A 23,934-nucleotide genomic window follows, 5' to 3' on the forward strand; every position below is an offset into this window, starting at 1 on the left:
AACATAGATGGGGGAATCATAGATTTTTTATATAACATAAACTTAAAAAAGCTAACATAAATGCACAATGAAGTTCATGAATATTTGTGAAATATAACTGGCAGATCATGAATATCCATGTTTAATTTACTGTAACATTCATGAACACGAAACTACATCAACTAGAAAGTCATAAGTCATGAATATTTAAGTACAGCATGAATAATCAAGTTCAATTAACTTCATGAATATTTGTAAAATATAACAGGAAAACCATGAATATTCATATTCAATTAACATTCACATTCATGAACATTCATACTACATCAACTGGAAAGTCATGAATATTTAAGTATGGCACTAATATTCATAAAAAATTAACTGTAGCCTCATCAATATTCAATACAATAAACTTAGAAATCATAAATATTCATAAGAAAAAACAACATTTCTTTAGATCTGATGGATGTTTTACAAATATAAAATAAAACTAAAAGATAGAGAAATAATTAGTAAAATATTCTATGAAAATTATTAAGACAATCATAATGACCCTTTAATTTTCACTCAAAATTATTTGATACAAACTACTAACACAAACAAATTTCAGATGGTAAACTAGAAATACAAGTTTAATCAATTTCAACACAAACAAAATTTATATAACTAATGAACACTGTTACAACTTACAGCAGTAAGCCAATGTCCCTGGTTTTTCAGCACTGTAACCATACGTGCATCATTACATTCCTCGTCATAGGTGGAGAAATCTACTAATGGGTACTCTTTGTTCTGTAGATTAAAACCCAAATAAAATGTAAGATATCAATTTCATTGAAGCTTAAACCCTACATTTGTAAAACATGAAGAAATTAATACTTGCAGACATTAAGAAATATATATTTTGTCCTCTTAATTAATTAAATACTTGTAAAAGAGATAGAAATATATTTTAACTTATCACGTGCATTTCACTGTTAAGCACAATGGCGATTGCCTGACTGAAATTTAAGGTAAAAAAAAAGATTGATATGATACCAAACACTCCCATTACAATTTATCTAAAATGAGCTGACAGGTCCTTGTACTATATTCTTAACATTTGGAGCAAGCAAGGATACTACTTGTACCATTTTGATAATGATCTTTCATATGATACTATAAGGGTCTTTTGTTTACAAATCGGGCACTTTAAAACTAGACCATTACTGTGGTTATGTTCAGGAAATCACCAAGCATGAAATATCATTGACCCCAATGCTGGTAATATGTTATATGTTGTAACATTCTTGAGATCTGGGATTGTCCCGGAAATTAGGGGACTGTCCCTGAAATGTATCAAGACTCAAAGTGAAACACAATAACTTATCTGGTCCTAAAATAGAGTCACACTAGAAAAGGTTTTACCTCATGATACATGAGTTTGTCAACATGTTCCCGTCGGAACTGATTCTGCGGGTTAAGTTCATCTACGACTCTGTCCGACATTCCCTGTTTGTTCACCTGTCTATCATATATCTTCCGTTCCATTGTGTTTTCTGTAACAAGCCTGTAATTACAAGTATAAAATTTATTTAACTTATCATTTGTACAAGGTATTTCATTTCAACTGCAGTAATTTTTAGGAAATCATAATTGAATAGATAAAGTTGATACATTAATGTTATGAAGTGAAATTTTTAATTTTTTAGCTATCCTGTAAAAAGTTAAGCTCAAAACAATATTACTTTACAGCAGATCTATCATATACTATAGAAATGTGTCAAAGTACACAGATGTCCCCACATTCCACTGTTTTGTCAGACAGATGTACAATGGCACATCTATATGCCCCACAATATTATATCATTTAAAAGTTACAAAATGTATACAACAAAATGTATAACAGAAAAATAGTAAATTAAAATTACATTTACTTATAACATAACTTAATAACATAAGTTATTTGTTTGAATTTATCACAAAACGAATCAATATCTTCATCTGAAACAATTTCATACAACTGTTATGTAGAGCCACATATATAACAATCTCCAATTCTGGGTGGATTCATGTGTGAATAAAGTTTGGTTTGATCTGACCAAACCGGGACATAAATCATTTCAGGGACAGTCCTCTGATTTCCGGGACAATCCCAAATGTCAGGAATGTTACAACATATATGATACAATTATCGATATAATTGGCTATAAATGTAGCTTGGTTTGATAACTGGGTCATAAACTATCTCACGAACATTTCACATTTCAGGGACAGTCCTTAATTTCCTGGACAATCCCAGATGTCAGGAACATTACAGCATATATGATACAATTATTGACATACCTATAAATGAAGCTTGGTTTGACTTGACCGAACCTGTACACCCTACAGATAGCCTGACAGTCATGACAGGGATTCCACGAGGCATCTACCACTACCACTCTGTTAGCAGCTACCAAATTTATACCTAAAGACCCAGCTCTGAAATATCACATGAGTTTAACTATAAACATATACCAAAATACTTAATTTTTGTTAAGAATTACTTAGCCCTTAGCCTGCTAACAGCAATTGTTTAAACCCATGTAACAAATGCAGACCAATATCAGCCAATACATCCATGCCATCTGGTCATGAAATGCAATGTTTGCTTTTTGATTAGTACATATTTGAAAATTCTCCTTATAAATAATGAATGGTTTTTGTACAGATTGAAAAATGGATTAGTCTTTTATAAAAAATTAAGTGTGGCAAGGCTTACAGAAATCATTTACTTATTGAAGGTACTTCTTATACAAGATCAAATGGAATGACATACAAGACGAGAAACAGATAGCGAACAGTATGGATCCTGATCAGACTGCACGGATGCGCAGGCTGGTCTGGATCCATGCTGGTCGCAAACCCATTATGTTGGTATTGTCATGATGCGGCTCAAATCACATGTCTATGTTTACCTTGTGGAGAGAAGGAACACCCATTTGTTAGGCTCTGTGTTGAACTGATTGATCAACTTTTCTCTATCTGAACTAGATGTACTGCCATCAAGTCCTGAAATAGTGTATAAAACAGTTAAATATTGTTTGTTTGTTTTTGTTAGTTTTTACCCTTATTTTATTACATTTTCAGTTATATCTCAGCAGTGGATCCACCTAGTTGGCTGTCCCAGATAACTACCCAGTTATTAACAATTTCTCCGCAAATTACTTACTAATCCCACATTTCTAAATCAGCAACAAAGACACATGGCCATTAGACTTAATGTCCAAAATTAATTGTCACCGGAAAATTTCACCTCGTACGAGGTATTAGTTGATCCACCTTGTTGATAAATAACATATCTGTTGATAACAATAAATAAAAACTTACTGAAGTAATTCTTATTTTTACACCAAAATTCATCTTGGTCTGGTCTTGGCACTTTACATTTGCTCAGAAACTCTTCTATAAGGTTCAATGTGAACAAACTTTGACTGAAATGAAATGAAAAGAAAAAGCCTTTATCAAAATTTCAATTAAGCCTTCAAACATAACATTTACAAACTTTTAAGAAAATGTTTTGTTATCATATAACTGTACTCATTTATCTTTTATACAAATCTTAAAAATGTAAATTTTACAAATTAATTTTAAATTTTATAATACGGGATCCTTTTTAAAATACTTTTCATTGGGTTAAAACCAAAAAATGTTTATAAATTTAATATAAATTTTTGGGCAATTTATGAAAAATTCCCTTTTTTTTTAAAAAAAAGAAACTTCTGTTTTTAAATTCATTAAAATATTTCCCAAATGGTTATAGGGGGAATATAAAGGTTTTTTGCTAATTTAAAACAAAATATTTTTTCAAAAAACCTTTTTTAAAAGGGCCCCTTATAACCCGTTCAAAAAAAACTTTTTAAAAACAAAAAATTTTCAGTATAACATAAATTTAAAACAACTATAAAATAAAAACCCAAAAAAACCCAAATATTATAAACTACCAGAAAGAAACAAACTTAATCAACATATATTACCTGAAGACTAGGATTTTATCCCCTGCCATTAAGGACTGCTCTATAAGACTGAACAATATCACCATCTTGCCCCCATTATCTAATTGTCCTGGTACATAATCCTTCAATATTTCATTGGCCTGAAAAAATGTTCAAACAATATTTTATGCTGTAATTTACACAATCACAGTAATCCTTCAATATTTCATTGGCCTGAAAAAAATTTAAACAATATTTTATACAGTATTTTACACAATCACACCATATCATCCTAATACACTATAAAAATAAAACTGGCCTTGCCACAGGTCTGACAAGGCTACCCCATTACCCCTAGCCACTTTGTCAATAGGTTATTCACATTGAGTTACAGTTTAGTACAAATACAGGGAATAGTAGTGACTACTTTAGGGACTATTTTGCAAAGAACTCGCTAACACATTGTTTTCCCTTCAAGGTTTTAAAAGCTTGTATATTTTACATCAATTTCTATTATTTTTGTTATATATTACACATCAATTTCTATTATTTTAATTGTACTGCACCATTGAATATAAATCTGTTTTATATGTAAAATTACAGGCATTATCAACTTTTAAAGTTTCATCATTTTCAAACATATTCTGGTGAATTGTAAATTATATGTGACTTTTCGTGTACATCCTTTACCAGTTTAATAAATAAGCATGTTTTACACAATCAAAACCTTGAGTTTCATCCCATGAGTCAATTAAGTAATGAGTGTCAGAAAGAAAGACCTCAAGCATTATTTCCAACTAAGGTCATGATCCAAACAGAGCTCAAACCTATGATCCTTGGAAGGCTCTTTAATTATTATATATACCAACGTCATACAAATATGAAACACTGTCAAAAACCTTTACAAATATTTCAAAATAAATCAAATTACCAGTAACTGAATAATTGTTTTACATAAAAAATACATACAAGGTATAAATCATAAACAATACCTACCCAATCATATGTTATACAAGGTTCATTCTGTCGACCTACATTCAAAGTTGGTCCCTGCCCAGGAAAACCAGGTACTTGAGCGCCCGGACTTGCTCCGGCCTCGGGATTAGGCGTGGCTGGTGGAGTTTCCTTTTTACTTTTCCCTCTACCACCTTTTTTCTTTGGTTCACCAGTTTCAATGTCAAGGTCATTATCATCAAGACTTTTCTTCATACATGTGTACAGTATATCAGGGTGATTCCAGATCTGTAAAAATAAAACTTTAAATACATGTTCCCACATGAAACATCAAATAAATAAGAGAGCTAAAATAAATAAAATAGCTTATCTTGTTGTTATCTGAACTCAAAACTTAACAACTTTAACATATTTTGTTATTGTGAAATTGAACTTTTCCTCAATGTGTTCTGTCCACTTACAAAGTTTCAAGGTGATAAATCCAAAACTTTTTGAGTTATACCTCAGACAGGCAAAACCTGATGGTCTGGAAGGCAGACCAGCTAGTTATAGTATATGTGTGTTTATTTGAGTTTATTTATACTGGCCAGTGGTTTCCTACATGGGCGAGTCCGCCAGAAAAGTATTAGTCATTTTAGACATGCAAGATACAGATACATGTACCAACAGATGACCCAATTCCAGAAGCTTCTCCTGGCTCTTCATTGTGCCAAGAGTTTAAGTACTCAAACACAGGCCCTCCATTTAAAGTCTCATCCTAAAGACTGAGTTATTTTAAATGATCACCCCCTTAATTGAACACACAATGTCAACATTACAAGTCTCGCACTTAACCAAATGAGCTATGCTGGCTGGTTATATTCCAGTATACCCACTTTCATAAAACATAACTAAGCTACTGTAAAATAGTAAACAAGTCTTACCTTACAACAGACAGAAAATGCTTTCAGAGGGTTGTTGTTCACCCAACCATTAGAGGACTGGTCAGTGACTGACTCCATGAACTTCTCGTACAGTTTCTGTTGTATCGGTGACATACGTATCATGTGAACGTACTCTTCTTTAGGAGGTAGTGCTGCTTGTAATACAGTATGTCCTCTCCTGTAATGTACAATATCAATTCATACTCTACACTGCTATATATATATAGATGCTTGAAGGGTATAAAGCTGTATATAGTAAAATATTTTTACAAAACTTTTTAGGGGGACACCAATGAAGATTTTTCACATGGCTTGAAATATTTTTTTGAGATTTATGTTCCATTTCATGTAGGTATAGACCAAAAACATGTGATATAAGTTCAAACTTCTAAGTTCAAAAAAGGCACCAGCGCCTGGGGCAGTACAATAGCTTATCCCATTCACTGAAAAGTCTTGCTACAAAGTACAAAACATATTTCCACAATAACCAACACAATAAACAGTAAGTTAGCGTACCTCTGAACAAAACCTTCCAGCAGACTGTGTAACACATGAGCTCTGTATCTCATTAACCGGACGTCCTGCGGAGTACTGTCCGCACACTGACCGTTCATAATCGGACGCTCAAACATGTTACAGAACTCCGTCTTTGTACCGAGGAAATTCGGCCTAACGAAGTCCACCATACACCAGTACTCTATCAAATTGTTTTGTAAAGGGTAACCCGTCAGTACAATCCTTCTCCTAGGAAATAAATAATTCAAATATTTTTTTAATTTATATATCATAACTTGTTAAAATATTTTTAGTTTAGGTAACAATTAGTGCCTTTTCTCACTTAATTGGAAAGAGGCAATAGACTTTTAATTTGGGGAAAATTATCACTAAAACTGCTTATTTGGGAAGTAAAAAAGCTGGTGTAAGTTCAGATGTTTTGGGAAATCTGCATGATTTCAAAGAAAAATTTTGATTGGGAAATAGGCCTTTTATAGGCCTCAGTTATAGAAGTTGAAAAGTCACTGACAATATTGTATTTAACACTATAGATAGTAATTTTAAAGGTGGCCAACAATTTATTCAAATACATCTATACAAATATGATCACCAATTGATGATCTTTCTTTTATGAAAATAAAATAGTTTTCTCCAAATACTTACTTTTATTTTTAAATATAAAATTCAATGCCAAATCTTCAATAGGCATATTTTAATTTACTTCTAACATGAAAACAGCTAGAAAATAAGCAAATTTATTTTTAAATACATTTGTAGCTTTTAATAAACACTAGTGACTTGGTTAAGTATGTTAGACAACACAAACACTTGTCTCTGCCACAAGTATAAAGTACAGCCAGTTACAGCAGACACTATGGAGTGAACAATTTTAGTATTTTTCTATTGAAATCCAATATACTTACAATGGCCAGTTAATGATACACAGCAGAATATATCCATTACACAAACTGAGTAGGAAAAAAGTCAAGCAGTACACTTTTTGCTGTACCATCATTACAAACAAAGAGCAAACCTGCCATTGTCACTGTTTTATCAACACTTACTTTGTTTTAATTTGTTTGAGGGACTGAGAGATTCCAGCGTGAGAGTTCTTAATTCTGTGACCTTCATCACATACCACAAGGTCAGGACCGGGATTTACCAGAGCTTCATGTATACCTGGAAAAAAAAGATAAAGATCATTATTTTCATTTTTTTTTTTTTTTTTTGGTTGGGTTTTACTTCGCACCAACAATATAAATGACTAATGGTAACTTTCTAAGCTTTACTGGTGAAAGAAGAGCTCAGGTGCCTCTCCATGCATTATATGAAGAACCAACAGGTAACTGGTGAGTAGAACCACTGATGTTATGTAAGCCAGCTGGATAGCTTCCTCACATGAAAAAAAATCCAAAAGTCCATGGCAGGATTCAAACCCAAAGCAGCAAGGGGCAAGTGATATGTAGTAGACAACTTAAACCAATTAAAGCAAAGCAACATACAAGCAGTCAATAAATCCTCTTTTAACAAGTACTGGTCTTATGGCTATCTAACCACATACTAAATTGATGAAAAATTTGGTAATTACTGGTTAGTTATCTAGGGAAGCTGGTTAGGTGGACTGACAAACGAGATATAATAAAAATTTTGTTAAAATTAAAACATAAAGCATTAAAACTATATAAACAAACACACAATGGAAAAGAAAATTAACATGAGGTTTCTTGTCGGATTATATTCTGCTATAACTTACTAATCAGCAGTTTTTTGTCCCTATCTTCTTCTTCTACATCTATAACGTTAGATCCGGGAACCTTCTTACGACCTTTAGCCTTCTGTAGATGAACTTTTTTACTTGATAACAAACGGTACATCTCATAACCCAACAGGAGGACACCACCTGTCTGATACCACGTATCTGTAAAAAGTAAATATGTGGTCATTAATATGATTAATATAACCTCATATGGTGTTTACTATGACAGAAGAAGTATCAGTTGTTTTTTTTTCTGCAAAATTCTTTAAAGTTAATGCATATTATGAAAAGAACTTATTCAGATTGTCTTGTTTAACCTTTTACCTTGCTTGAACTGAGACAGATTGATCTTTGACAAAAGTTTAGAGCCAGGCCAGCCTGTACAAATATGTGCAGTCTGACCAGGCTCTTTATTGGCCGTTAACTTTAAATTTTCATCTTGATATCCCCAAAATTGATAATAGACAGTATCAACAATGAAAGTTTGAGAAGTCCATTCTAGAAATGCAGAGGGTTCAGAGTTAACTATTAAAGGAACTCCACTGAGGCCCAAAAACCTAAAAACAAAATTTGAATTTCTTACACATATTACCTTAGGCACGCTATACAGAAAGTTATGCAAAATAATTAAGAAATATTCTCAGAAATAAATTGAAAATTGTATTTTGAACTATTCTAAGCTCTTAGCCAGATTTGAGTGAAAAGCATTGCAACACTTTTCAATTTTGGGTCATTTTTAACAACTTAAATAATTATTCTGGAAAAACAGAGTGAGCAAATTATCTAAAATTTTGCACACAAGTTATTGGTCTAGACCTACATCAAATTGAGCATTAATCTTGAAAAATTATTTCCAATTCAATCATGATCAAAAACCTCAGCTGAGTCCCTTTAAACTAGAACCAGAAGTTCTGGAGGACAAACAATACAAGATGTATTGTCAGCTAACAAGGAGAGGGTCAGAGTTACAGAAACATAGGTCTAAAGATTTAAATGCTCTCATTATTATTTGTACTAGAACTGCTTATTCAATGAATTGTCCAAAGTGACAAAAGCTAACTGTCAAATGTATACTCTAACATTGGCCATAATTATTAAAAAAAATTAACTCACCTTATTAATAACTAGAAATGTGCCCACAGGATTATTACACCATTTTGTCAGTCTACTGACAGATAGTGTGACACACTGAAGGACAAACAAATCTATAGCCCCTGACCCCTAGGTTAAACATGAAGTTTTTCTAACCTTGATCACAGTCCAATTGTAGCACAATAGTGTTCTGTTTAAATTGGGAAACACTCAAAACTTTTCTCCTGACACATTGTTTAAAAGATGGAAACCACACAAGTTACAGGTAAATAAATTCATAACCTATCACCTCTTCTACCAGATTTTAGAAAATTTGTAATATGATAGTAACATGTTAAAAGAACTTACCAACAACTTTAGCACGAGCTGGAGTATTTTTATAATTGTCATTTAGCATGAAGATACTGTACGGTCTAGGTTCCGTCTCCTCAGGTGGTATATTATATTTCTCACATGTCTCTTTATCCGGTACCCACATATTAAACTCTGCCATCCAGTTTGCTAGAGTGTTAATCGGTACAATAACAATTACAGTTCTAGCTCCGGTGTGGCGTAGAAATATGTCTATAAATCCAATCATTTGAATAGTTTTACCAAGCCCCATACTGTGGGCGAGAATACAACCAAAGCCGGCACTAGTCTTAAATCTGTTCACACACTCCACTAAATTGTCATACAAGAATCTCACACCTCCAATCTGAAGAGAAAAGGGTAAATATACAAGAATGGTACACTTTCAGTCTGATGGACGGACAATGAACCACAACATAAGCCTCTGCAGTGTAGAGTAAACAAGACTTTTTTTACGTCATACCAACACTGTATAGGTTATATGGTGACTTTCCAGCCTTACTGGTGGAGAAAGACCTCAGTCACATGAGAAGAGCCAGAGACTTTCCGTAGGCTAGCTTTCTCACATAAAAGCCTCCGAAGATGTTTTGGCGGCTTGAATTTACAGCAGTGAGAGAAAGTTGTAAATAAGCCTTTAAAACCAATAGAACTGACTACAATGGTAAGTTCCTTCATCTGGCAATGGTTGCAAGGGAAAATAACTATTACTGCCATGTTTAGAGACTAATCACTGAAAAATTCCTGTAAAAATCTAAAGTCAAGTTATCATTACACTTATTTTACTTGGTTTTTCTTGGAAAGTTTTATTATGGAATCTGAAAAACCCTTTCTCTGCAATAACCGAATGTGATTAACCCTTGCACCCAGTATAGAGTCAGCAGGCACAAGCTTGCCATCATCCTGGTTCTCTTTACTGTTGGCTGACCAACTTTAAATTTTCATCTTGATATCCCCAAAATAGATTATGGACAGTTCCAAAAAACAGAAGCTGGACAAGTCCATTTAAGACATTTAGCAGGATATAGGGTAAAATATCTGTTAATATACCTGATGAGGTTTGATATGTTTGGCAACTAAATGTGATAGGTAGATATCGGGATCAGATGTCGGGTGTCCTACATTCACCAGTACTCTCCCCTTGTCGTCGGGTATATTATACACATCATTGATATGACTTCCGCTATTGTTGACGTCCTCGGCCTCAGCGTAATCTTCGTCGGACATATCTTCGTCTTCATCTTCTTCACTGTTCACCATAACAACATCTTCATCATCCTCCCCACTACTTATATCTATAACTCCCTCTACAATTGCACAAATGAATTTTTTATAAAAAACATCTATAGAAATTTAGAGTATAAAAATAGACTCATGCAGCGGAAAATGACTTTATTATTAGAGATACTCAGGAACTTGGCAAATGTATTTTTTCCTATATAAACAAAGGGTACACAAAAACTTTAAGTTACAACTTGGTCATTGTATAATATTAATTAGAAACACAACATGCTCTTTTTTTTTTAAACGAAGCTGTAACAGTCAAAGTTTGTTTGTAACCGTGGATTATAGAGGAAAAACTGACATTTGCCAAGTTGCAGGCAACATTTATTAGTATTGTTTACATTTTCTAATTTTGTTGATAATTTTTATCGAAATTTGTCTATTGTCTTCTAAATCTACAGTCAAACCTGAGTTATAAACCAGCTTCTAACACAATTATAACAATTAATGCCACACAGAAACTTGGGACAACTTTCAATTGTACTAGTAAAGGAAATTCTAACATTATTTCAGGCAAAGGTCAACACATGAGTACAAAAGCCTTCTCACAGCTAGCTGGGTTGCTTCACCGAATGAAAAAACTTCTAAATCTCTGATGAGAATCAAATCAAAATCTGTGAAAGGCGAGTGATTAAGTTTGTGATCCTAACATTTAGCTATGACAGTCTGATTTTCAATGTGCACAAATTATCTTTGTAGACTACTTTACATGTATGTATGCCAAATTTTGAAGAAATACATACCTTTCCTAACTTTTTGCTCTTTCTTTTCCTCTTTCTTTTCTTCTGTTGTTTCATCAGTCTCTTTCTCCGCCTCTTCTTCAGCAGCTGAAAACAAAATACCAACATACAATAATAATTATAATCTCAAAAGCTTTTGTTTGTTTGTTTCATTTTACGCCTTTTCTCAACAGTATTTCAGTCATACAGGCGAGTAGTTTCCTAACCATCGTTCCTGGAGAGTTACACCAGTACTAGACTACCTTCCTCCATGCTAAACTACCAAAGCATCTCCCGGGGATCGAACCCACGCCAGAGAGGTAACTGGATTAGAAGTCATCGACTCTAATCTTAAAAGCAGTGTTAGGGGGTAAACAATTATAGTAAACGGATTAGTCTTAATACATAACCTGCAGGAACCAAGGGTGAGATTAACGTTTGCTACCAAGTTTATAAAATGGACTTTTTCTAAATTGAAAATTTTGAAATGTCAATATTTAACTTCTATTTAAATTTCAATCAAAGATAAAACTATCTATCAAAGATTTTATGTAAAACGTGCATAACTCTAAAAATATTGCTTTCTGTACTATTACCCTTGTCTTGCAACTGCACCTTTTCAGAATAAACGAATAATCCAAGTTTCATATCGATAACTTGTAAAATCTTTGAAAAACGACAACAATTTCACAGATGCCACAGCGATCATAACAGCTCAACTTTTTCTTCAAAACAGACCTTTATTGCCCTTGACTTAGTAAAATTTGGTATCCTTTTAACAACCCAAGTATATATGAATCTTGTTTAGGCATATCAAAAATATCTTTTATAATGACATGGTGAAAATAACAAGTACCTTGAAGTAACGATTTAAGCTGACTATCTTTTTCTTTCTTTGGTTCTTTCTCTGGTGTAGTCTGAAGTAAACTTGCCAGTTGCTGTTTTTTTAGCTCCGAAAGTCGCCGCTGTCTCTCCAACTCAGCTGCCTGGGCATCCAGTGTCTCTTTCTCCAGCTTGTTCTCCGACAGAATCTTCCTGTAAAACAGTAAAAAGAATCATTAAAGGCCCATCAGGCCTAAGAAATGCTTTCATTTTCTTTCATTTGTCGGTATTTTTTTTTACAGTTTCCAAACAATACTCATTTGCTGCATAGATTAACTAACTTTTGCTTCTTTTGCTCTGTTTGCCATTGGTATAAGTAAAGTGAATTAGTATTTTGTATGGAAGTCAAAATACCGCTTTGATTACATTTTGCTACCTTATCGACACATCATTGCACATTCAACCTACTTTATTCAGTTGTTTAACTTCTAACATGCCCTAAAACATTTTTAAACATGTTTGTGATTTCTAAACAACTTAAACAATATGAATTCCAGACGCATAATATGCCCCTAAGATATCAAGAAGTTAAGAAAGAGCTTGCAAAATGTCCGATACTGGAAGTCACATTATATAGGTAAAGAAGGAAAAGCATTATATTTTTGGAAGTCACAAGCCAAAATCAGGAGTAAATGACTTCCAAACTTCAACTAATGGAAGCCCCGCTCCACTACATTACTTACATGCTTGACCATCTTAAAATCTAGACTGGCAAAACTATTCATCACTTTTTAGGGAAAATTTCAAAATCTGTACTGACAGAATAGGAAACACTACAGTACAGACCATGGTCTGACCAGCATGGAAGTGCCTGCTAATCTTGGCCTGCAATGGTTGCATGGTGAGAAACAGTTGGTTAAAACATATTTATTTAAGCTCGATTGTGAAACAAGTTCTTGCAACTTATATCAATCACTTTCGAGTCCACTTCCTTGAACCAATCAGTACTGTTTTCATATGAAGAAATATAGTCGTGACCTGATTAGCGCTCAAAGCCAGCAAGCTAAGGGTTTAGGATATTCTAGAATCAGCAATGGCCAATGAGGTTATTTTCTTTCCTCTTTAAAAATCTTTGTTCTATGACAAATTGAGCAGATCAAAAGATATTTGAAATTTCCAGTCTAACTGATTAACAAGCATGGATGGCTTTGGTCTGGAAAAAAATCATGGAAGTTCATTATCGGCAGATTCTACAACAACAGTACCTGATGTTTTTTCTTGCCCCTTTATCTGCCTTCTTTTTCTCGCCATCTTCATCATTGCCTTCTCCCTTCTTCTTTCTTTTCCTCTTTGGTTTATTTCCAGGTTCAGCACCTTCTCCCTTCTTCTTTCTTTTCCTTTTCCTTTTCTCCGGCTTCTCTGTACTGTCAGCTAAAAGAACACAGGCAAATATTAGTCTAGATAAGGCAGTTGAAAGACGGCAAATATTTTTTTTAAAGTGACATGTTTAAAAGTAATGTACGGTAAATAAAAACTTCCACATCGTTTTTTTTTTTAAAAATTAAAAAAAAAGTCCAAGTCCATAAATAGATTAAATAATTAATTTATATTTGAACAGTCCATTGCAATCATCCTATGTGGCCAACTGCTCATGTTAACTGTTAGAAAAACAAAATATGCCTGTACAACTAACGAGAACTATAACCACAAATCACATTTTTCATGCTTTTTTGCTGAATCTCAAATAAATAAATTCAAAACACTACTTGCACTGCAGTCGCTTTTACTGAGAATCGTTTTCTGCTATTTATAAACTGATTGTCATTCTGTCATTTGTAGGTCAATGTTCATATACAAATATCTTAGTTTCTAAGTCTAATTTTCAGATACAAGCTTTATTTTACTCTAAATGAAACTTACCTATGGATCATATATCGAGTGGATTTTTAGAAATTTGGCCTTTAAAGCCTTATTCAATATCAATTAGAGTGCAATAAAAATAACCTGACGTTCTCTTCTCTTTTATTACAGAATAATACTTAATACTTTTATTACTGTTTTATAGAATGATTTTGTATTCTTCAAAATTAAAACCGATTATGCTAAATCATAAAAAGAATCAATAAAACATTTCATAATTTGGACATTTTTTATTATCTGTCCCCTACCTGTTTCAGATGCCTGTCCACTGGTTCCCGGCATTTCATCAACGGGTGCTGGTTCCTGGGTGTCAATACTTTCTGCATTTTCTTCTCCAAGACCAAGTTCTTGAAAGAAAGTTAAAGGAATGAATTACTTTATAGGGATAATCCAGGATATGATTGATCTCAGAACCTTTATATCTTATTCATAAAATCTTTGTTCAATAAAAAGAAGATACATGATTTAAGAATGTGAAGAAAAAGATGCATATCTAGGTAAAGTATGACTTCAAGTTGCAAAATCAAATAGTTTATAAAGCTTCAACTGTCATACTGACTTGGTAGTGAAATGCACACAAGCATAATCATTACCTTTACCAAATCATACCAATAAGCAAATAATTTTTATAATTTTTACTTAAAGGACAATTGAGGCCCAAAAATGCTATAATTTTTATTCCTCAATATTTTCATTTTGGCCCTATATAAGTCCTGGAAAAAAAACAACACTTATTGCCCATCTTTTGTTTTTGGCAATTATTACAATTGGTGATTTTGAATTTTGTATGGAAGTCAAAACACCACTATATTTCTGTTTTTAATACCTTTAAGACCAATCATTTCACATTATCACTACTTACTCATGTGTATTGTACTTCTGATGATACCCATCTAAAATGCTTTAATTCAATTATTACATGTAAAACATTATTAAACACATGCTTACCCCTTCTACAGAAAGAAACTGTCTTCCGTTCTGAGGCAATATAAGCCTTTAATACAGAAATATAGTGTTAAGTTAACAATAACATGCATTACCACTATCAAAATCGAGGGAGTTCAAAGCGTCATTAACATCCTCATCTTCACTTTCCTCCTCGGAGTCTTCGGCCTCGCCCTCGCTTTCACCCTCCTCCTCCTCTTCCTCCTCATAATCAGCATCACCTTCATCTCCCTCGAGGCCAGCATTGTCTAAAATATTATATGATACCGAGTTTGTTTTCTTATCTTATAAAAGTAATACTGTATTAATTCTGATACAACTTTGAAATTTTAATTGTTATAAAAGAATAAAAGTTCTATACAAACTATTTTTTTTGTTTTGGGGGCTTTTTTTTGGTTGGATTTAAAGTCAGATGGACACCATGAAAGTCAAATGGTGACTTTCCAGCATTACTGGACTTTGGTGGAGAAAGACCTTATGTGTCACTTTCTTCTTTATTTCAGGCAGTACATGCCGGCACCCTAAGTAGAACAACCAATCTTCCTTAAGTTAACAGAATAGCATGCTCAATTGACAAAATCATAAAGAATCATCAAATTAGTAAATTTAAGCCTTCAGAATTGCCCTCTAAGTTCAATTGATTTTGCATTGTCAAAGATATCCCAAGCTTTTCAATAAAAAAACAAGAGCCATGTGAACATGGCCATCCCCCGCCGAATGTGTTTGCTCATTGGAAGAATGTATATGTAGTAGAGCAGAATAATTCCATTTTAAGAGGTCTTTTGGTAATGAAAACTGATGGCTATAGTGATTACAGATTTGAAACCTATGTGAATACTGATGGCTGAAAATAACAAAGGGCAATTACTGAAAAATAATGCAGGGTAGGTTATCATTCTTGTGTGCTGCATCCCTCCTCAGTAAAATCTATCCACCTATGAAGTTTCAAGTTGATACCTCAAATACTTTTTGAGAAAAAAATTGAATTGAAAAATTAAGTATGAAAAATAACAAAGGGCAATAACTCAAAAATTATAAAAGGTAGAGTTATCATTCTTGTGCAGTGCACACCTCCTGAGTGAGATCTATGCACCTATGAAGTTCCATTTTGATATCTCAAAGGCTTTTTGAGTTATGCTCTGGACAAAAATTAATTTTGAAAAATAACAAAGGGCAATAACTCAAAAATAATGCAGGGTAGAGTTATCATTCTTAAGCACTGCACTCCTCCTCAATGAGATCCATCCACCTTTGAAGTTTCAAGTTGATACCTCAAATACTTTTTGAGATAAGCTCTGGACAAAATAGCATGAAAAAAAAGCAAAGGGCAATAATTCAAAAATTGTATAGGGAAGAGTTATCATTCTTGCGCACAACATTCCTCCTCAATAACATCTATCCACCTATGACATTTCATGTTGATATCTCAAACACTTTTTGAGTTATGCTCCACTCAGTTGAAAAATTAGGTATGAAAAATAACAAAGGGCAATAACTCAAAAATTATAAAAGGTAGAGTTATCATTCTTGTGCACTGCACACCTCCTAAGTGAGATCTATGCACCTATGAAGTTTCATGTTAATATCTCATAGGCTTTTGGAGTTATGCTCTGGACAAAAATCAATTTTGTAAAAATAACAAAGGGCAATAACTCAAAAATCATGCAAGGTAGAGTTATCATTCTTGTGCACTGCACTCCTCCTCAATAAGGTCTATCCACCTATGAAGTTTCAAGTTGATAACTCAAATACTTTTAGAGATATGCTCCGGACAAAAATGTCGGACGGAAGGACGGAAGGTCGGACGGACGGAGACTATTTCTATATCCTCCGCCGAAAATTTTCGGCGGGGGATAATTATGTCAAAATGAAACATATGCTCTGCAATATTTATGGATATACATGTATATATGAAAATATAGAAAAGTGAAAAAAATGTAATTATTTTCTACTTTTAATGCAAAAACAAATGTATACCTTGCACTTCATTTGATTCTTGCTGATCATACTGATCGTAGTATTCCCCCTCAGGAGGATAATAGCCTTCTGCACCTTCACTTGGTCCTGCTTTACCTTCCTTTGCATAGCTTCCATCACCTTCATAACCCTGGCTCGGATCACCTTCAAAGTAGCCTTGACCTTCATAGCCTTGACCTTCATAACCTTGTCCTTCTTCATAACCTTGTTCGTCATTGTATTCTTGACCTTCACTATAGTCTTGACCTTCACTATAACCTTGACCATCACTATAACCTTGACCTTGATAACCTTTACCATATACTTGACCTTCACTGTAACCTTGGTTACCTTTATAACCATAAGCTTCATTGTATCCTTCAGCTTTATAAGCTTGACCTCCGTAATTCTCATCAGTATAGTTTGTGTCATTTTGATCTACAGATTCATCGTAATTGTCCATTGGATAATCATTCATGTTGTATTCATCTTCATGTCCAACATCACCTTTTTGAAAATCATCACCACTTGCTCCTTTTTGAACATCATGTGTATAACTTGCATCTACACTGGGTTTGGAAACAGACCTTTGATTTGTGTTTGCTGTAGGCTGTCCTGTGTCGCCACCAGCTTGCAAATCTTTACCAGGGTTGTCAGACACTTCAGCATCATCATAACCATCATCCATTGGAAAATCTTCGTCTTCAGGAAAGTTCTCCATACCAAAATCATTTGCTTCAAATGAAGCCTCCTGACCCTGGCTAAATGATGGAGCAACGATGCTAGTTTCTGTCTCCATCTTTGTCCTGCAAAATATAATTTAATTTGTGTGATTAGTGACAGTCAAAAGTGCATCAGTGGTCACCTTTATATAACTGTTTAAACATGACCCTATCTGTGACCGAGCTCCGATTGAAAGAAATTCTTATATATACATGAAAACATTGTTAATAACATGACCCAGTTTAACACAATCAGCAGCCACCAAATATAACACCAATAGAGATTACATATAATACCTTTTAATGGTCAGCAGAAGAAAAATGTATGATAACTATTTCAAAGTACAATACAGTACATTAATTAGCTGAATCTAGCTGGAAACACCAAACAGCTGATAATTTCAGATTGACAATCATTTACATGTTTTATAATACATGAATGACAATAGATTTTAGGAATTGTTTGTGTGCATTTATTAATATTGTTATGTAAGAAATAGATTGTGTTCTTATGACGAGATTTTTTATTACTTGAGTGAGATATAATTGTGGTACCTTATCAGGTGCTTAACAATCTTAGGCTATTTGAGCACTATACAACCCAAGTAAGTTTAAATCGTTAAAATATTTTTTGAAAATAAAGATATATTTGGTACTTCAAGTGAAACTTTTATTATTAATTAACTTCTCTTTATTTCTTGTTTACTTGTTAGAATTGAAATGATATCCATCTGATTGGTGTTTATCGGCTATTCAACGCCGGTTTGATGTTTTGATCCAATAAAAAATAACCAAGGCATTATGAAGGCATGTATATGACCATCTTGGTCAATTCCTACACATCAAAACTACAAACCAGTGTCAAACTACTATTGCTAGTCTATTTCATTGGTCTTTGTTGGGATGGTTTAGCCATGTGAGGAATTCATGCACCAAATCCAAATTTAAACTTGATTCTTTTGTTAGGTTTCATTTGCCATTAATTTTTATGACCTGTGATCCTCATAAAATATTAAAGATAAACCATATATAAAACAGCTTATAAGTTGTCATTTACATTTATATCCATCATTTAGTTATTAAAATATCTCTCACAGTTAAATATTCTAACAGTAACCCTGACCTCGTAAATTAACATGACAAACAAATCATCATGTCATGCATCTAGGCATGCTTAGAAAAAATTACAGACATGATTGAAGTAAAGTGTATTTCACCAAATGAAACAGACAGGGTTCTCCCTGCCGCGCGCCAATGCCGCCACATGGGACAATAAATTATGGCGCATAAAATCATTATTGGCGAATTTTACTGGCGCCAACATATATAAAAATATCCAACAACTAGTACACTTAAAAGTCATAAGTGGCCGCATAAATTACATAAGCGGCCCATATGTGAAAGGTCACATGCGATTAGTTTGTTTATCATCAAACTGTGTGACACTTCGGGAACATGTCGAGATGAAAGTGTCAATGTGTTAATTGGAACAATTTACGTCTTTACTCCTCCGACTTAGAGCACTGTTAATCACATGTGTAGAAATCAAAGACTGTTCGGGATGTTGACAAAAATAAACTTTAGGTTAGTCGACTCGTCAACTAACTAAAAATAATCACAATTTGAAATATTAAATCGGGTGCCAATTAAAATGATAATTACACTAACGATTGAATTAAAGGCACTGTTTACAACATTAATAACAAGCAATTATCATAGTATTGCAAGCAATCCATAAGTCCCCTACCGGTAAGAGCCCAAGCAACATTCTGAAGGGCCATTGGCCATTCACTTATGTTTCTATTTTAAGTGATCACAGTGAACAGTTTTTATGTACAGACAGACAGACAGACTGAAGGACACTCTAAAGTTATTTTTTAAACATCCCTGTTATCAAAATATAACATTTTTAAAGCAAAATTTTTAAAAAAGGAGATAACGATGTCATACATGATGTGAGTGTAACAAAGAACAATTAGTAATGAAGGTATGAATATTGAATGTTTATTTTGAATTTGAAGTAAATGAAAGTTAAAAGAACGAATAGGAAAAATAAAAAGTTTAAGGAGGAGATAATTCTGGAAATATGGATGCTAGATTTATAAACCTTGTCATATTATTGTCATATTATTATGATGTGGGAGTTTGAAGAAAATCCTATCATAATTGAAGAAAATTACCAATTTCTCAAAAAAAAGTCAAGTTCAAAAGGGGCATAATTCTGGAAATAGTCTTGCTAGAGTATTGAACTTTTTCACAAATGTTGAGTGATAATAAGAAACATTTATATGAAGTTTGAAGTAGATACGTTCAGAAAAAAAGAAGTTATTAAAAAAAAACAAAGTTTTTTTCATGAAAATTTTAAGTTCCAGGGAGGTAATTCTGATAAATTTTGTGCTAGAGTTGTAAACTTTGTCACATATGATGTGGTTGATGACTAGCAACTTATATTTAAAGTTTGAAGAAAATACCTTAAGAAATAAAGAACTTATAGTGAAAAAACTGAAAAACTAGAATCAGAAATCTTGAAATTCAGTCTATTTGTTGCCATAGCAACCAGAATTTTCAATACAGGAAGATAAGAAAAGAATGTGCATAATTTCCATACTGCCATCTACCAATATGTCAAGTTTCATAAAAATATTTTCAGTAATTTTTGCGTTATCACTGGATCCAGGTTATGTGTAAAATTTGCCATATTTTCAGTCTATTTGTTGCCATAGCAACCAGAATTTTCAGCATAGGAAAAAAAGAAAAAGACGTGCATAATCTCCATACTGCCATCTATCCATATATCAAGTTTCATAAAAATATTTTCAGTACTTTTTGCGGTATCGCGGGATCCAGGTTATGTGTAAAATTTGCTATATTTTCAGTCTATTTGTTGCCATAGCAACCATTATTTTCAACATAGGAAGAAAAGAAAAAGACGTGCATAATCTCCATACTGCCATCTATCCATATATCAAGTTTCATTAAAATATTTTCAGTACTTTTTGCGTTATCGCGGGATCCAGTTTTGTGGACGGACGGACTGACGGACGGACGGACAGACAGACAGACGGACGGAGGGTAAACCTAAAGTCCCCTCCGGTAAACCGGTAGGGGACTAATAATGTTTTATATCTGAACGTAAAGTGGTAAAGAGTCTTATCACGGATTTATATTACAGGGATCGGACACTCCCAGTTAACCCTATATAAATGCTTAAATATCTTGTCGTGCACCCGATAAAGGTACATCGATCGATAATTTACCGGCGCGAAGCGTAAATGCCCGTTCGCAACGGATACCTACTTTACAAAATACCATATAGCTTTTTCATTTATTATCCGATTTTGGAAATTTAAAGTTTATTTTAAAGAAAAATACTTGGTTAATTCAAATATCTAATTTATTTTTTAAAGGTACAGTTTATCTGTCCGCAACGACGGTTAAAAAATTAACTTGACGAAATCCGCGGTAAATTTACATTTTTTTATATAAAAAGCAGGTATTTGAAATTTATTATTACGGTACCATAATACTTTCAGTTTCAAAACAAAAAAGAAGCCGATGTAAGTTATTCACAGATGATCAAAGATGCAATATTTAAGATTTGTTGGGTTATGTAGTCAAATTTATTAACGCACAATTGTTTTACGGGTAATGTATTGCAGGCCTTTACACGTGAAGAAAATTTATTCATTTTTTAGTACAAAATATTGCCGAGATTGTCAATATTGCCATATTCATAGAATATTTAAATTTCATTCATCATTTGTATCATTATTATTTTTTGTAAATCTGTTTTCAAATGTCGGTGCAGTGAAGTAGACAATCATCGTAACAGTAAAGTTCTCTCGTGTGGCTGTCTCGATTCCGGCCTTTTTAATGTCACTCGTATATTTTAATCCGTATATTTTAATTATTCTTTTTATTTGAATGCCTGTAGAAAGATATTTATTATACTTTTTAATGTAACGCTAGAAAAACAATAAAAATCTTTACAGTTTTAGTCAGTATTTTGCGAAATAAAAGTAACTGTTGATTATTTTTTACACATCGCTTAAATTTCTTTCAAGTTTAATTACTTTTGAAGGGGGGGTAAGTGATAATTAAAAAACTTTATTTCCAAACTTTCATTACCAGGTTACATGTGATAATTGCAACACTCAATCTTAAAAAACAAATCTAATTTGAATGTATATTTTGTATATGCACGGTCTTTAACTACAGTTCATGGCATATGTGGTAAGAAAATGATTTTGAAGAGGATATATATAAATACAATGTAAATCTATTTTCTTTATTAACATTTATAAATGAAATTGAAAATATACAACTAAATTTGTATAGTCCTTTCTCTGAAAAATGTTGAAAATAAACATGTGATAAATAAATCATTTGACGTGAATTGTTTAGGATATCTATGAAAAAATTATGTTTCAAAATAAAAAATAATATTATAAAACAGCTGTTCTCTATGCCAATAAAAGTTTCTTCCTTGCCAATCTAATGAATTCATCTATATAGGAATGCTTGTCTAGAATGATCTGAAAATATATTTAATACACTTAATAGTAGAATATTTACTATATTTATACTAATATACAGGTAATCAAATAAAAAATGTACAAATCATTTGGAAATAATTCACAGAAATAAAGACACATTTCAAACATGAATTTCTTTAAAAGTTTTTTAGCAATCAAGAAACGTTTTTTTGCAATGCCATCATTAAACAATGTAAAAAATAATTATCTTATTCTGAATCGCGGTAATAATTCGTGCTTGAAGTTAAAGGACGGCGAAGTGTAGAGAGTATGCCTAAACAATAGGCGAATATTTTTTAAATTAGGTACTTTTTAACTAAGCGTTGCAGCGTTCTATCAGCATATTTTCATATAATAATACTTTAGCGACACAAAATGATACTGTATCAATGCATTCATATGTGTATAATTTTTCACAAAGCTGCAATAACACCACATACTCCGGTGAAAATCTGTCATATTTCGTACTCCGCAAGTACCGCCATCTCGTTCTGTCCACCTTTATCCGATTCCGAGCATGCGCGTGACGGGACTTTAAGCTAAACAAAAGTGTCCGATCCTTGTAATATAAATCCGTGGTCTTATAAATCACAAAACCTTTTAAAATAAACAATATTTTTCAATGTTAAAAAGTACTACTTGGTATCTATTTCAATATTTTTCATTGATTTTTAGATGAATTTAATTTATAATAATTTTTTTCTTTTTTATTTTGCATATTGTAGATTACCAGAATGCAGTGGAAGATGAAAATATCTTGGCTTAGACAAGTCAGTAAGAGTGAATAAGAAATAAGATGAACTGCTTTTAGGCAAAACCAGACCTCCTAACATCATTACTGACTTAAAATGATGTTTTTGATTACATTTATGTTGTCACATGTATTTATTTAAATGGAATTTGAAATCCACATACATTTGTATGTATATGTCTATTTCACATAATAAACAGCTGTAATAAAATAAAATATTATAAATATGGGTTTGTAATCACATTGATATATAACTGCTAGCATATCTCAACTAAGATAAGCATGTCTTTCTTGCAGAATTATTGGCTCCAACTTTGGAGCCATTGGCTCCAATTTCTTCTGATTGGCGAATTTGGTGCCGCAAACTAAAATTTACCCAGAGGGAACCCTGACAGAAATAAATTCTTTGTCTTACATCCAGTAAAATCTTCTGCATATCATATGATGTGCAACTCTTAAACAAGGAATTATTCTTTTTTAAGTCAGCTTTGCTTTTAACATTTATCTCAGTCTTGTAGTTGTAGTCATCTCTTTTAACTTGCTTTCATCTCGTAAATTTGCACTTAACACATTTGTTTTTGAAGCTGGTGAAGTAGTGGTGAGTTTGCCAAAAGAAGAGGGGCTGAAAAAGGAGAATGTCAGACATTTCACTCCCAAGACGTTTCACTATTGAGACGTTTCACTCCCAAGACGGTTCACACCTAGACGTTTCACTCCCATTTTGTCAATTGTATGGACGTTTCACTCCCAATTTTTAGATATGTTTACTAGGAAAGT

General features: G+C 32.9%; 1 protein-coding gene across 2 annotated transcripts in view; it reads right to left on the reverse strand.

Moving 5' to 3' along the window:
* Nucleotides 1-23,934, reverse strand: part of LOC132751655 (uncharacterized) — a 32,832-nt gene that overhangs the window by 7,090 nt on the left and 1,808 nt on the right. For both annotated transcript variants that reach the window (XM_060742207.1, XM_060742924.1), the window contains exons 2-20: nucleotides 17,171-17,955; nucleotides 15,289-15,441; nucleotides 14,497-14,595; nucleotides 13,594-13,759; nucleotides 12,363-12,541; nucleotides 11,531-11,614; nucleotides 10,554-10,810; nucleotides 9,504-9,852; nucleotides 8,061-8,225; nucleotides 7,372-7,486; nucleotides 6,329-6,556; nucleotides 5,813-5,990; nucleotides 4,932-5,177; nucleotides 3,978-4,096; nucleotides 3,331-3,434; nucleotides 2,919-3,012; nucleotides 2,305-2,442; nucleotides 1,387-1,528; nucleotides 670-771 (exon numbers count right to left, since the gene is read on the reverse strand). In XM_060742207.1, coding sequence (XP_060598190.1) covers nucleotides 670-771; nucleotides 1,387-1,528; nucleotides 2,305-2,442; nucleotides 2,919-3,012; nucleotides 3,331-3,434; nucleotides 3,978-4,096; nucleotides 4,932-5,177; nucleotides 5,813-5,990; nucleotides 6,329-6,556; nucleotides 7,372-7,486; nucleotides 8,061-8,225; nucleotides 9,504-9,852; nucleotides 10,554-10,810; nucleotides 11,531-11,614; nucleotides 12,363-12,541; nucleotides 13,594-13,759; nucleotides 14,497-14,595; nucleotides 15,289-15,441; nucleotides 17,171-17,948 — 3,696 coding nt within the window. In that variant the 5' untranslated portion in view covers nucleotides 17,949-17,955. The remainder of the gene's footprint in view (nucleotides 1-669; nucleotides 772-1,386; nucleotides 1,529-2,304; nucleotides 2,443-2,918; nucleotides 3,013-3,330; nucleotides 3,435-3,977; nucleotides 4,097-4,931; nucleotides 5,178-5,812; nucleotides 5,991-6,328; nucleotides 6,557-7,371; nucleotides 7,487-8,060; nucleotides 8,226-9,503; nucleotides 9,853-10,553; nucleotides 10,811-11,530; nucleotides 11,615-12,362; nucleotides 12,542-13,593; nucleotides 13,760-14,496; nucleotides 14,596-15,288; nucleotides 15,442-17,170; nucleotides 17,956-23,934) is intronic.

The sequence above is a fragment of the Ruditapes philippinarum genome, unplaced genomic scaffold, assembly GCF_026571515.1.
Source record: "Ruditapes philippinarum isolate M1 unplaced genomic scaffold, ASM2657151v2 ctg1911_1_1_1_1, whole genome shotgun sequence".
NCBI lineage: Eukaryota > Metazoa > Mollusca > Bivalvia > Venerida > Veneridae > Ruditapes > Ruditapes philippinarum.